The sequence below is a fragment of the Cnephaeus nilssonii genome, assembly GCF_951640355.1.
Source record: "Cnephaeus nilssonii genome assembly, chromosome: 13".
Lineage (NCBI taxonomy): Eukaryota > Metazoa > Chordata > Mammalia > Chiroptera > Vespertilionidae > Cnephaeus > Cnephaeus nilssonii.
This window is the reverse complement of record NC_137084.1, coordinates 18446265-18460294: the sequence shown is the minus strand read 5'-3', so window position 1 is coordinate 18460294 and position 14030 is coordinate 18446265. Positions and strand designations below refer to the sequence as shown.

General features: G+C 34.0%; 2 protein-coding genes across 2 annotated transcripts; both read right to left on the bottom strand.

Moving 5' to 3' along the window:
- Positions 1-5348: 5348 nt before the first annotated feature.
- On the bottom strand, positions 5349-6317 carry LOC307109341 (olfactory receptor 8H1-like; the record flags this gene model as incomplete). The annotated part of the gene is made up of 1 exon (XM_079788026.1): positions 5349-6317. The coding sequence occupies one exon, from the start codon at positions 6315-6317 to the stop codon at positions 5349-5351; it is 969 nt and encodes a 322-aa protein (XP_079644152.1).
- A 4912-nt stretch (positions 6318-11229) lies between these two features.
- LOC307109710 (olfactory receptor 5J3-like) lies at positions 11230-12168 on the bottom strand (the record flags this gene model as incomplete). The annotated part of the gene is made up of 1 exon (XM_079788578.1): positions 11230-12168. The coding sequence occupies one exon, from the start codon at positions 12166-12168 to the stop codon at positions 11230-11232; it is 939 nt and encodes a 312-aa protein (XP_079644704.1).
- Positions 12169-14030: the final 1862 nt, after the last annotated feature.

Below are 14030 nucleotides of genomic sequence, written 5' to 3'. Positions count from 1 at the left end.
AAGGGCACAAACAGTTTAAGTCACTTGTTTAGAGTAGAGGTATTAAATGTTGGCTCTGTTATTGCACCAAGATAGATAAACTCCAGAGAACACCCTTGTTATATTATATTACTATTTCTAATTTGAGCAAACCTGAGGGAAAATGCTAAATGTGTCATACACAATGATATAAAAACAATTTCAATGCATCACTTACTGTCCTTTTGTTTTGAGAATTATCAATTATTAACCACAAACAAATTTTAAATTTAGGGGACTAAAATTATAGACCACATATTAGTATTAATTTCCAAAAGATAAGTTTTACTAAGTTGACCATTCAAAATGAGATTTCTTTCAAAAATTCTATTTCTAAAACATAGATCTTGCTTGTAAACCATAAATCCATCAACTCTATACTTCTGGTTACAAAACCTGGCATTACCATGGATATGGTCTAAGTGTATAAGTATGCATATTTTTCTGAAAGTGCTCCCATTTTATCTGATCCTCACCAAAACACTCTAATTTTCAGAGTAATACTTACCAAGAGCCAAAGTCGGTGGAAAAAACATAAAACCCCTCCTCCAGTATTATCTGTCTAGAAATTTGTCAACTTCAAGTTTTTTCACAAATAAAATATGAATACCATTTCGGTCAAAATTTTCTGTAATATATTCTTTTCTTTGAGATAAGTTCTTTATAAATTTTTGTGCATTTATTGTTTTATTCTGAGGTAAAAAAAAAATCAGCAGAAATTTTGTTAAGGTCCTGGTGGAATGGAAAATTTGCCAGGAAGTTATGTTTAAAAGGAATATCAGGGATCTGCTGTGAACATAAGTGGAGCAAAGTATGTCTTGTCTCTCTTCCAGGGCACCTCTTATACTGGGGAGAGAGGCTAACGCAACATTGGGCCATCCCCGGAGATCAGGTTCCAAGCAAGATTGCTTGGCATGTTTCCACGGAAAAATCACACTGGGACTAACTACAGCTATTTATGTTGTGAGGAAATAGCTCCCTTTCTCCCTCGATGGCACACAATGAGGAACCTTGTTTAGTCTTCTTTTGTGATCCTCTATATTTTCCACTGAGTTGGTGGAGAAACCATTTCTAGAGACTTACTTAATTACTGTATGAGTGAAACCATCAAAGATGGAGTAATTCATTTTTCACAAGGAAACATTTTAATGTTTAAAAGTGTGATACTGTCATTGAAATAAAATATGTTCATTAGAAAAAAGTTAGAATGCAACAGAAATCAAAGTACAAATTGAGAATGCCAATAATGTTACAACATTTTGATAAATTTCTACCATTTTCTTACCTTCATTAATACTTACTTGTGCATTTATAGATTTGCATACTTATCATTATACTGTATATTTAGCATCCAATCCTCACTTCATGACCAAAACTTCACAACACACTATGTCCAATGTTACATTAGTCTTTGATAAATATTTTAAGGCAGCACAAGAAAACAGTGTAGGCTTCCCATTCTGGTTTGACAATGACCTAATTCATCTATATAGCAAAATTTCTGCAATTTATTTTACTGTTGTGGTATACTCTGTATATAAACATGTCAAGTATTTCCTTAAACATGAATGAAAAATTAAAATATGAAAAGAGGTATAATATTTTATTGAAAATTATTTGTCCAGGATGAAGAAACAAAGGAATAATCTGAAAAGGGATAGACTGAGAATAAGATTAAAGTATTCTTATGATTCACCTAATTCATGATAATGAAATCAATTTATACAGAAGTAAAAGTAACTCTTTCAAACCTAGCTGGTTTGGCTCAGTGGAACAGAGCATTGGCCTGGAGACTGAAGGGTCCCAGGTTCTATTCTGATCAAGGGTTGCGGACTCATGCCAGGGTTGTGGGCTCGATCCCCAGTAGGGGGGTATGCAGGAGGCTGCCAATCAATGATTCTCTCTCCTCATTGATATTTGTCTCTCTCTCTCTCCTTCTTCCCGCCTCTCTGAAATCAACAAAAATGTATTTTAAAAGTTAAAGAAAAAGAAAAAATCTATTTAATAAAAAGTAACACTTTCAGGAAAGTCCATTTATACGCCAGAATTTCAGAAGATAATTTGTTGGTGTGGATAAAGGAGCTACCTTTGCCTGTGTTATATTATTGACGAACTTTTGAAAGGGCAATCCTTGTATTCACAACAATTTAGTGCAGCTAAGACAGATTTATCTGGAAATTTAAAAACCAGCATTAAACTACTTGACAGAAGGTAACCTTTGGAGTTAAGGCAAAGGAGAGACAAGGAGTGATTTTTGAGGTTAATGCCACCTCAGTAGGCATTGTCATTACAAATTAACAGGAGCATATTTTTCTTAATGTTTTTCCAATACTAAAGCCCACTACAGCTACTTATGATTGCAGGGCTATTCTTGTATCATTTATTGTCAGGAAGAAGAGGAGAGAATGGAGAAATTCCAGGCAGTAACAGGACTAGTGTGTACAGGAAGACTTAAGAAGTCATGTGTTCAAAACAAAATGAGGATGAAGAATAGAATAATAATGAAGAGGTTCATGGAGGTAAGGAGTGGGGATAAGATCATTTTGGACCAGTGGACTCTTGTAAAGGCTATAGGCTTTATTCTTAGTGTGATGAGAAGTTTTGCAGGATTTGAAGTCTTGAAGTCTTCTTGTAGAAGTGATGTGAACCAACTTAGTGTTTAGCAGCAGCACTATGGCTGTTACACTGAGAAGAGACTTAAGTGGAATAAGGCCAAAACACAGAGACAAGCTAGGAGACTGCAGCAATAATCCTAAAACTAAGAGGATGGTTCCATGTTAGGGGTGTGGGGCTGGTAGGGCAGAAAGTGTTGTAACCAGTCAGACCCTGTATTTAGAATCAATGTCATATGCTGATGGATTGAGTATAAGGTGTATGAGATAAAGAGAAAATTCAAGGAACATCCTTAAGTCTTTGCCTGAACAAGTAGAAAGATGGCTTTCCTTTATGTGAGATAAACATATGGATTTTGCTAGCGTCTAATTGAAAAACTATGGTAATTATACATCTAAATCCCTTTGAATATTGTCTGGCACATGGTACATGCTCAGCAAAATACATTATTACCTTATGTCTATCAATTATTTGGAAACAAACAGCTATTCAAACTTTTGGCACCATCTACTCTTGTTCTGTATCATATATTTTTTAAATAGTCTTCTGGCATGACATCATAAGAAAGATGATTATATCTTAAATTACTTCAGAATACATTTTACATAAAATATGATATGCACTAATTTAACAAGGAAATTACAGGGCAAATGTGAATAGTCTAAATATTCCATGTTGCCTGTAGATTACTTTACATCTATGTAATAACATTGTATATATGCATATGTATATGTATATATACATATATGTATATAGTTTTTAAACTATATTGTAAAGAGGATAAAATAATCTTAATTTAAATTAAAATTTACTCAAGTGTTACTAGTATCTACAACTCATGGAATTTGTTGAGCATTTTTTTTATTAATATACTTTTATTGATTTCAGACCGAAAGGGAGAGGGAAAGAGGGATAGAAACATCGATGATGAGAGTGAATCATTGATCTGCTGCCTCCTGCACACCCCATTTTGGGGATCTAGCCTGCAACCCAATATGTACCCTGACCGGGAACTGAACCTTGTCCTCCTGGTTCATGAGTTGACACTCAACCACTGATCCACACCAGCAGGGCTGGTGCCAACATATTTTTGCCAACATATTTCAAGAAGATACATTTCCTAGTCATAGAAATAGACATAAATGAAATGTGAAAACATACTTTATAAAAAAATACCTGGAAAATGAAAAGAGCCCATAAATATATGAAATGACAAAATACTTACACAAGATGAGAAATGATCCAGAAAGGCATATGATTAAATAATAAATGCTCATGAAATATTTATATTTAATTGCAAACAGGAACAAATAGTGCCCTAGTCAATGGGACTCAGCTGGTGGGAGCATTGCCAGTACATGGAAATGTTGTTTGGTTCCATTCTCCCTCAGGGCACATGCCTAGGTTGTGGGTTCAATCTTGGTCCAGGCTTGTACAAGAGACAACTGAACAATGTTTCTCTCTCACATGGATGCTTCTCTCTCTCTTTCTCTCTCTATAAAATTAATAAGTGTCATCAACTGAGGATTAACAAAAATAGAAATAGCTGAAAATGTAGAGTACAGTATAGACCAAGCGAAATTAAAGCAAATATAAGTCATATTTTAAAATGGCATTGATGTATAAGGCATTTTAAAATAAATTAAGTAAAGGAAAATAATGCATAATTAAATGATTGAAAATATTAACTGAATCTTTTGAATTAGTAAAAAAAAAAATTTAAACTTTTAACTCCGAAAAAGAGATTGCACTTTATTTCTTAGTTTTTATTTTATGTGTCTGTGTGTTTGTTTAAAAACTTCAGTTTTTAGAGCAGTTTTAGGTTCACAGCAAAATGGAAAGAAAGGTACAGAGATTTCCCCTCTACATACACATCCATCCCCCAACAAACATGCATATTCTCCCTTATCATCAACATCACACACCAGAATGGAGCATTTCTTACAACTGAGTAACCTACATTGACACATACTTATACAAATCCATAGCTTACCTTGGGGTCTATTCTTGGTACTGTTGATTTGATGAGTTTTAAACATTTAAAATGTGTTTAGAAACAATAATCAAATATAATGTTACAAAATAAACACTGAACATTTCAAAAAACTATAAATTTTACTTGAGCTATATATCAAGGCTGTTTTTGCATTGAGCTACTGTGGGCAATGAGGTAATGTTCCTGTAGACAAAGAATAGACATGAATCTGCTTACCATCAAAGTGTGTCTCCCATACTCAACTGTTCTTTCCTTGACCCAGCCCACTTTATATGCCTTCATCCATCTATGCCCACCTCTTCACACTCCTGGGACTTAGGAGGGTATGAGAAACTGTAGCTATTGCTTTTGCTCTGAATAATAATATCATTTGTCACTTAACTAGAAGTCTTGTGACTTCTGCCTTCATCCCTCAAACAGCAACAGGCTGCCTTGCTGGTTGTTGTATTGTTTTCTAAGAGTTCTTTTATTACAATTTTGTAATTAAATGCATTAGGGTGGCAATGCATGCTTAATTAGATTATATACGTTTGAAGTATACAATTCGATGATACATCATCAGTATATTGCATTGAGGATTTGAAAAGACATATTCCTGGAAATGTCCAGATTATACTTGATTAAGTAAAGGGTGTTTCAACAGAAACCCAAACAATGAAAGGAGTTCATTGTTTTGGAAGAGACCAAAGAAATGCCCAACAGGAAAGAGAGAACAGAGAAGTTAACAGTTTAGCAACACTGTTACTTTAATGGCCTGCAGCCCACTTGTTTTCTGTAAGACTCTAATGAGAGCATTTTTCACTTCTTTATTCCTCAGACTATAAATGAGTGGGTTCAGCATGGGGATCACAATAGTATAAAATACGGAAGCCACTTGATCCTTCCCCAAGGCATAGGACTTATGAGGTTTTAAATAAGTAAAAATAGTAGTTCCATAAAAGATGGTGACTCCCAGGAGATGGGAGGCACATGTAGAGAAGGCTTTTTGCTTTCCAGAAGTGGAAGTAATTTTCAGGACAGTGGACAGAATTGACAGATAAGACACACATATTGTGATAACAGATACCATCAGGGTGGAGCCAGCAAAAATGAATATCATGATTTCAATGTCTTGTGTGTCGGTACAGGACAGGGCTAGAATTGGGGAAGTGTCACAGAAAAAGTGATGGATTACATTGGAGTCACAGAAATGCAGTCTGCTCATGCAAAGCACATTGATAATGGAGTCCAAAAAGCCTTTCAAATAGCACCCAAAAATGAGGGAGCAGCAGAGTCTTTTGGACATGAGGACTGGGTAGTGTAGAGGATTGCAGATAGCTACATAGCGATCATAGGCCATTGAGGAGAGAAGTAAACATTCAGTGGTACCCAAGAAGATGAAAAAGAACATCTGGATGAAGCAGCTCAGGTATGAAATGTACTTGGTGGAAGTCAATAAGTTCTCTAAGGTTTTAGGAGTGATGACATTGGAGTAAATGAGGTCAAGAAATGACAGGTGACTGAGGAAAAAATACATGGGGGTGTGAAGCTGGAGATCCAGGCGGATTATCACTATCATCCCTGCATTTCCCAGCACACTAGTCAGGTATATCAGGAGAAATAGTACAAAGAGGACCAGCTGGATCTCCTCAGAGTCTGTCAATCCCATAAGGATGAAGTGAGACACATTTGTGTTATTTCTTCCATCCATTGTGTTCAACTGCTTCAAACTGTTGAGAAATAAAGGTGATCATTGGCAGGACTTAATTTAAACGGGGTTATTTATAATAGTTTAATGTTTCTAAAAAGTAATAATGAGTGGTTTACAGAATATGATGGAAAACTTTTAATTTGATTCCCAAATATACAAGTAGGCATAAATATAACAAACAAACATCCCAAACATATTGCCTAATTTGAGTGATTCTCACACTGTTCTAAATATTTCCATATATTAATTTATTTACAGCACATGAGAATATTATACCACAGGTGCTACTATTAACCACATTTTTAAATGAGTAAAAGGACATGGACAGTTTAAGTAACTTATTCATAGTGTTGTATCGCAAATTAGCATGCTGGACAAGACATCTTAATCAGCCAATTAGTTAGGAGTCATGTTTATTTCATACAAGTTCAGAGCAGATTACCTCTGTCAAATTCTGAACAAACACAAGTAGGATTTTTTCCTTTTTATATCCTTCTAGTTCTTTGTGTAAGACAGTTGTAACCTTGAGTACATATCATATCTATATAGACACCTGTAACCTTGGATGAACAAACACTTGGCAGAATATGTGAATTAATATCAGTATCAGTGTATGAGCCCCTTTAGATGGCTAGCCTGCAAGGTCAGAAAGTTAAGTTTATCTTTTCTGTTATTCCAGCTAAAACACAAAGTTATTTTTTATCAAATAAGAGACTATCTAAAAATAACAGAGTAGTTCAAACAGCAGTTTCAAACAGCAGTTTTCCAAAGGAGGGACCACCATGCTTAATTAGTAGCCCCATTAAATGTTGGCTCTGTGATTTCACCAAGATAGATTAATTAGAGAGAACATGCACATTATATTATATTCCTGTTAATAATAATAGGAGCAAACCTGAGGGAAAATGCTAAATGTGTCATAAACAATGATGAAAAACAATTTCAATGCATCACTTACTGTCATTTTGTTTGAAATGTTTTAATAGTAACCACAAATAAATTTCTAATTTATGGGATTAAATTTATAGACCACATATTTCTTTCTAAAAGATATATTTTTCTAAATTGAATATATTAAAATCATATTTCTTTCAAATATTATATTTTTAAAACATGTACTTTGCTTGTTGACCATAATTTTATTAGCTCTATATTTCTGGTTTCACAAAAACCTGGCATTACTTAAGGTAAAGTCTAAGTCCTATGGGTATGTATACTTTTCTAAAAATACTCCCATTTTACCTGATCCTCACCAAAACTCTCTGATTTTTGGAGTAATACTTACCAAGAGCCAAAGTCAGTAGAAAAAAACACACCATAAAACCCCTCCTCCAATCTTATCTGACTAGAAATTTGTTGACTTCAAGGTTTTTCACAAATAAAATATGAATACCATTTCAGTCAAAATTTTCTGTAATATATTCTTTTCTTTGAGATAAGTTCTTTATAAATTTTTGTGCATTCATTGTTTTATTCTGAGGTAAAAAAAAAATCAGCAGAAATTTTGTTAAGGTCCTGGTGAGATGGAAAATTTGCCAGGAAGTTATGTTTAAAAGGAATATCAGGGATCTGCTGTGAACATAAGTGAAGCAAATTATGTCTTGTCTCTCTTCCAGGGCACCTCTTATATTGGGGAGAGAGGGTAACGCAACATTGGGTCATCCCCGGAGATCAGGTTCCAAGCAAGATTGCTTGGCATGTTTCCACGGAAAAATCACACTGGGACTAACTGCAGCTATTTATGTTGTGAGGAAATAGCTCCCTTTCTCCCTCGATGGCACACAATGAGGAACCTTGTTTGGTCTTCTTTTGTGATCCTCTATATTTTCCACTGAGTTGGTGGAGAAACCATTTCTAGAGACTTACTTAATTACTGTATGAGTGAAACCATCAAAGATGGAGTAATTCATTTTTCACAAGGAAAAATTTTAATGTGTAAAAGTGTGATACTGTCATGGAACTAAAATATGTTCCTCAGAAAAAATTAGAATGCAACAGATATCAAAGAACAAGTTGAGAATGTCAATAATGTTACAACATTTTGATAAACTTCTACCATTTTCTTACCTTCATTAATACTTGTGCATTTATAGATTTGCATACTTATCATTATATTGTATATTTAGCATCCAATCCTCACTTCATGACCAAAACTTCACAATACACTATGTCCAATGTTACATTAGTCTTTGATAAATATTTTAAGGCAGCACAAGAAAACATGGTGTAGATTTCCCATTCTGGTTTGACAATCACCTAATTCATCTATGTAGCAATATTCTGTAATTTGTTTTACTATTTTAGTGTATTCTCTATATAAATATGTCAAGTGCTTTTCTAAATATGAATGAAAAATTAAAATATGAAAAGAGTTATAATATTTTATTGAGAATTGTTTGTCCAAGATGAAGAAGCAAAGAAATAATCTGTAAAGCGATAGAGTGAGAATAAGATTAAAGTCTTCTTTTGAATATTGTACTAATTCATGACAATGAAATCAATTTCCATCTAGATTTAGAAACAACTCTTATAGGAAAGTCTGCTTATACTTCATAATTTCACATTTTGTTGTTGTGGATAAAAGAGCTACATGCATGCGTTATATCATTGAACCTTTGGAAAGGCAATTCTTCTATTCACAAAAACGTAGTTCTGCTAAGACAGGCTTAATTGGAAATTTAAAAACCAGCATGAAACTACTTGACAAAAGGTAACCTTGGGAGTAGAGGCAAAAGAAAGACAAGGGCTTATCTTCAATGTCAATGTTACCTCAATAGGCATGATGATTGCAAAATTATCAGGAGCAAGTTTTTTTTTAAGATATTTTCCAAATATTGGAACCCATTACAGTTACTTATGATTGTAAAGCTATACTTTTGTCACATATTGTCATGGCAGAATTCAAAGTTTGATCAGATATTTTCAATGTGTTTTGACTTTAATGATATAATTTTATTACTTAGCTCATCACATTTTTAACTATACTTTTTATATCTTTTTTTTCTTTCTCTCCTGGATTATTCTATCTTTTATTTTTATATTTTCTTTCTTCTTTAACTCATAAAGAAATAGCTCTACTTTCTTTTTGAGATTGATGCTCAATTATTTATTTATTTTAATTCATTAATTGTTTTCTAAATTTTATCATTTTATTTCATTTTTAATTTAGTGTTTTTTTCTTGAGCTCCTAGTACCAACTGCTTGTTTTATTGACTTTTTCTTACCTACTTAATAATACAGGAATTTATTATTTGCATTATTCATCAGAGTGCCACTTACTTTTCACTTACATACAGTGATATTAATTATTCCTACTATGATACATTATATGGATAGGAAAGTTTATTTGTAAAATTTCTATTTAATTAATTATAATTTGAGATTAATTTTATGTATTCAATTTTCAAGTTAAAAGTTATTTTTATTTTTTTATATATTACTTTTAACTTGTGCTGCACTTCAGTCAGAAAAAGATGACCCCTTTAAGTTAAATTTTGTAAATTTATTGACATCTACATATTAATTTTCATCAACTTGTATAAAGGACTCATATTCTAGGAAAGAAAGATTCAAATGTTGACATGAAAGTCTGGTCTTATTAATTGTAGTATTTATAGATTACAAATTCTAAACAGGGGAAAACAGAAAATACAAAAATTAGTAATACATTAAAAGGTAAAAGTAATAAAAAATAATAAAATGTAAATTATTGTAGGGGAAGGGGTTCTGGAATAGAGGCATAAGGAAACAATAAAAAATTATGATCAAGGTAGGCTTCAAGAAAAAGTTGGCATTTGGACTAATTCTCAATGAGGGAAAGAGTCACGTAGGTGCGTACATAAGAGAAAGTGTCCAGACTGGGGGAACGTCAGTGCAAAGTTGGAGGAATAGCAAAGACTATGTAGTAAGGGTGTCTTTCTAGTTGGGGGAAGGGTAACAGAAGAAACAACGAGTGTCTGTATGTCAATGGTGGTAAGTGCTGCAGAAAAACACGAAATCAGAAGGTGCCTGAAGACAGTTGTTCTTCCTTCTTTTGTTGTTGACACTATTGCAGATGTCCCCGATTCTCCCCTGACCTTTGCTGACCTCCACCCAACCCACTCCCCTCCTCCACTGGCCTTCACCACACTGTTGCCTGTGTTCATGGTCTATGTATATTTGTTCTTTGGCTAAGCTCTTCACCTTCTTTTATCCAGTCCCCGCTACCCCCACCCCTGACACCTAGCGTCTACTTCAGGTATTCATGCCTCTGGTCCTATTTTGTTTCTTAATTTATCTTGTTCATTTGATTACACATATTAATGAGATCATATGGTTATTGTCTTTCTCTGAGTAGCTTATTTCACTTAGCATAATAATCTTCAGGTTCATCCATGCTGCTGCAAAGGGTAAGAGTTCTTTCTTTTTTTACAGCTTCATAGTATCCCATTGTGTCAATGTACTACAGCTTTTTTAATCCACTCATCTACTGCTAAGCACTTGGGCTGTTTGCATACCTTGGAATGCCTTTCTTAAAAACAAATTTTTTTCTGGGAAGTTTTCAGTGATAGGGTCACTTTCTCTGCTGTTGGGCAATTACTTTAATCATAATTTTTTGTTTATTTTTTAAATGTAATATGGAATACACATTGATTTGGTTCCTTTAGATAAATAACCAGAAATAGTATTTGGGGACAAAACTACAACTTTCCTCTACATATTAAGGTAAGGCATCCTAGAGCGGTCTGGCAAATTTTAATTTCTATGAACATTGCCCCTGACCATCAGTTTTATCATAACCTATTCACATTGACCACTTACATCTTCTTAAACTCTAAGATTCCTTTGGGATCAAAGTTTTAATAAATTCATATACATATCATTCTCCAAAGCACTTGTTAGTATACTATTTTAGAGCACATTTGGTATAAAATTAACAAGGAAAATATTTCATTTCTATAGCCCTTTTCACAGCATCCTTCACCTCCTTGTTTCTTAGGCTATAAATCAATGGGTTTAGCATAGGAATCACCAGGGTATAAAACACAGACACCACCTTTTCTTGTTCTAAGGAATATTGGGAGCTTGGTTGAATGTAACTAAAACTTATGGAGCCATAGAATAAAGTGACAGCCGTGAGGTGTGAAGCACACGTGGAGAAGGCTCTATGTCTACCTGCTGCTGAGCGGATCCTCAGGATGGCAGTGACAATGAAGAAGTAGGAAATCATCACAGTTAAGAAGGTGAGCAGGGCAATAATGCCAGAGAAGATTAAAAGCAACAATTCATTCATGGATGTGTCAGAACACGATAGCTTTAACAGTGGGGGAAGGTCGCAGAAGAAGTGGCTGATGACATTGGGTCCACAGAAAGACAGTTTCATCAAGCCAACTGTGTGTGTCAAAGAGTTGATTAACCCTCCTACACATGATCCAATGACCAAGGCAACACAGACTATTTTAGTCATAGCCACCGTATAAAGTAAAGGGTTCGCAATGGCCATGTAGCGGTCATACGCCATGGCTGCCAGCAAGAAGCCCTCGGTGGTAAGGAGTGACACGAATAAAAAATATTGCACAATGCATGCAGAAAATGAGATTGTCTCCTGTTCAACAAAGAAGTTCAGCAGCATTTTGGGTGCAAAGACTGATGAGTAGCAGGCATCAACAAAAGACAGGCAGCTAAGGAAATGATACATGGGTGTCTGGAGTTTGGGAGTTATGTGGATTAGAACGAGCATTCCTAGATTCCCCACCAAAGAAATGGTGTAGATGAGCAGAAACAACACGAAGAGGAACACTTTCAGCTCAGCACGATCCGTCAGCCCCAAGAGGATAAACTCAGTAACCGATGTGAAATTAACATCAGCCATGTGTTCGTTTTTCTTGGAACCTGTTAATGATAAGAAGATTGGAATAAATTGAGAATAATCATTCTGCACACACCAGACTAATTACAGTCTCTAACTAGCTGTGTGACTTGTGTCATTGCTTTTCTGCTCTGTTTTTTAAGCTATTAACTTAGAACATTTTTCACTAGAAAGTCTCTAGTCTTTTCAATCACTGTTTATTTGCCTGTTCCATAAAGAAATTCCCTGTTGAAAAATGAAAACACTAGTGTTTTAGCTTCAGGATGCATTCAAAATACTGGTCTTAGGGTGAAGGAGAAAAAAATTGAGTGAATTTCATTCTAAAATATGTAAAGAAATCCAGTTTATGAAGCATAACAATAGTCAAAGTTGAAATTTTAATCTATGGTACCATGAAACTCTTTTAAACTTCTCATTTTGGATTTAATAGAAGCTAAAGTCAAATATATCAGATGTAAGAATAAACCATACTGTGGCATTTAAAGAAAGATATTTCACTTATGCCTTTATGTTTTATTGATACTCCATATTTTATTGTAACTGGGATGTCATGAAAGGCAAGGCCCTAACTTCCACAGTCTCTAGAGCCATCCTTAGAAAATAGCCAGAGCCACTGGCTTTGGAGGAGACTGCCCACTGGAAATGGGGTTGGGGAGCACTCTGAGCTGGGGTATGAAACATACTGAACAACGGTTTAGTATTGGTCTTTGATAGCCAATAGAATTATCTTACTCAGGAAACAGTCTTTACCTATAAAATAAAACAAACCTATAAAACATACAGATACTACTTCACAATATTTTTATTGTTGCAAAACATTTCTTAGAATAAATGCATTTTCTAGTTAGTCAATGTGAATTTATTGATTATTATTACAGTTCATCTGAAAACTTTATATTTTTACATTTATATAAAAATATTTTAAACAGTTCACAAGACTCTATCTTTACCTCCTGGGAATAAAGAATGATGGTTTGGGCTTCATTCTTTCACTTGGGAGACAGAGAAACTATTTTTTTTTGGACAGTAGGTAAAATTTAAAATGAACAGCATTACAAGATTACCACAATAATAAGAAATATAAAGATCTAGTTACTGACCCGTGAGTAATCCCCAAGTAAATATGTAGTTATGACTAATTATAATTATTCCTTTAAGAAAGAATATTTAAAAATGAATTAAAATAGTGATTTCTTTACTGTTTCATTAGGAAATTGAATAACAAATTTTGATGTTAATATTGGAAATGAAATGTCAGTATAGGGTAAGGAGTAAGAAAAGTGACCAAATTACAAATTGTTCCCACCGTCATAATTTGAAGTATTTATCTGATTAAAATCTGAACATTTTTTTCTTCTTTCTATCTTTTTGGGTTTTTTTTGGTATTTTTAACTGATGCACAGGATATATGTATATGGGATATTCAATAAGTTGATTTAACTTACCGATGGAAAAACCAGTACCCAACACCTTCGCTCATGTAGGAACCTCATGATCACTCATTCCCTCTTAATCTCATGGTCTATTTCTCTGTATTACCTCCCCCCGAAACAAAACAAAACAAAAAAAACACAAAAAACAAAAAAACAAAACAAAAATAATAGTTCAATTTATGTGATGTTTACAGTCATTCATAAATTAGGTAAATGATAGAAGTTATAGGTAGCAGGATTCAAATTCCAACTTCTCCTTTATTATATGAGAACCAAAGACAATGCCTGCAGGATGTGAAAGCAAAACCGATAGGATCAAAACACCATCATCTCAGAAAATAGGTTTGGATGAAATGTTCAGTTTTATATTTACATTTACCCAAATGGAATAGGGTCCCTGGAGTTAATCTTGTGATTAAAAGGATATATTGA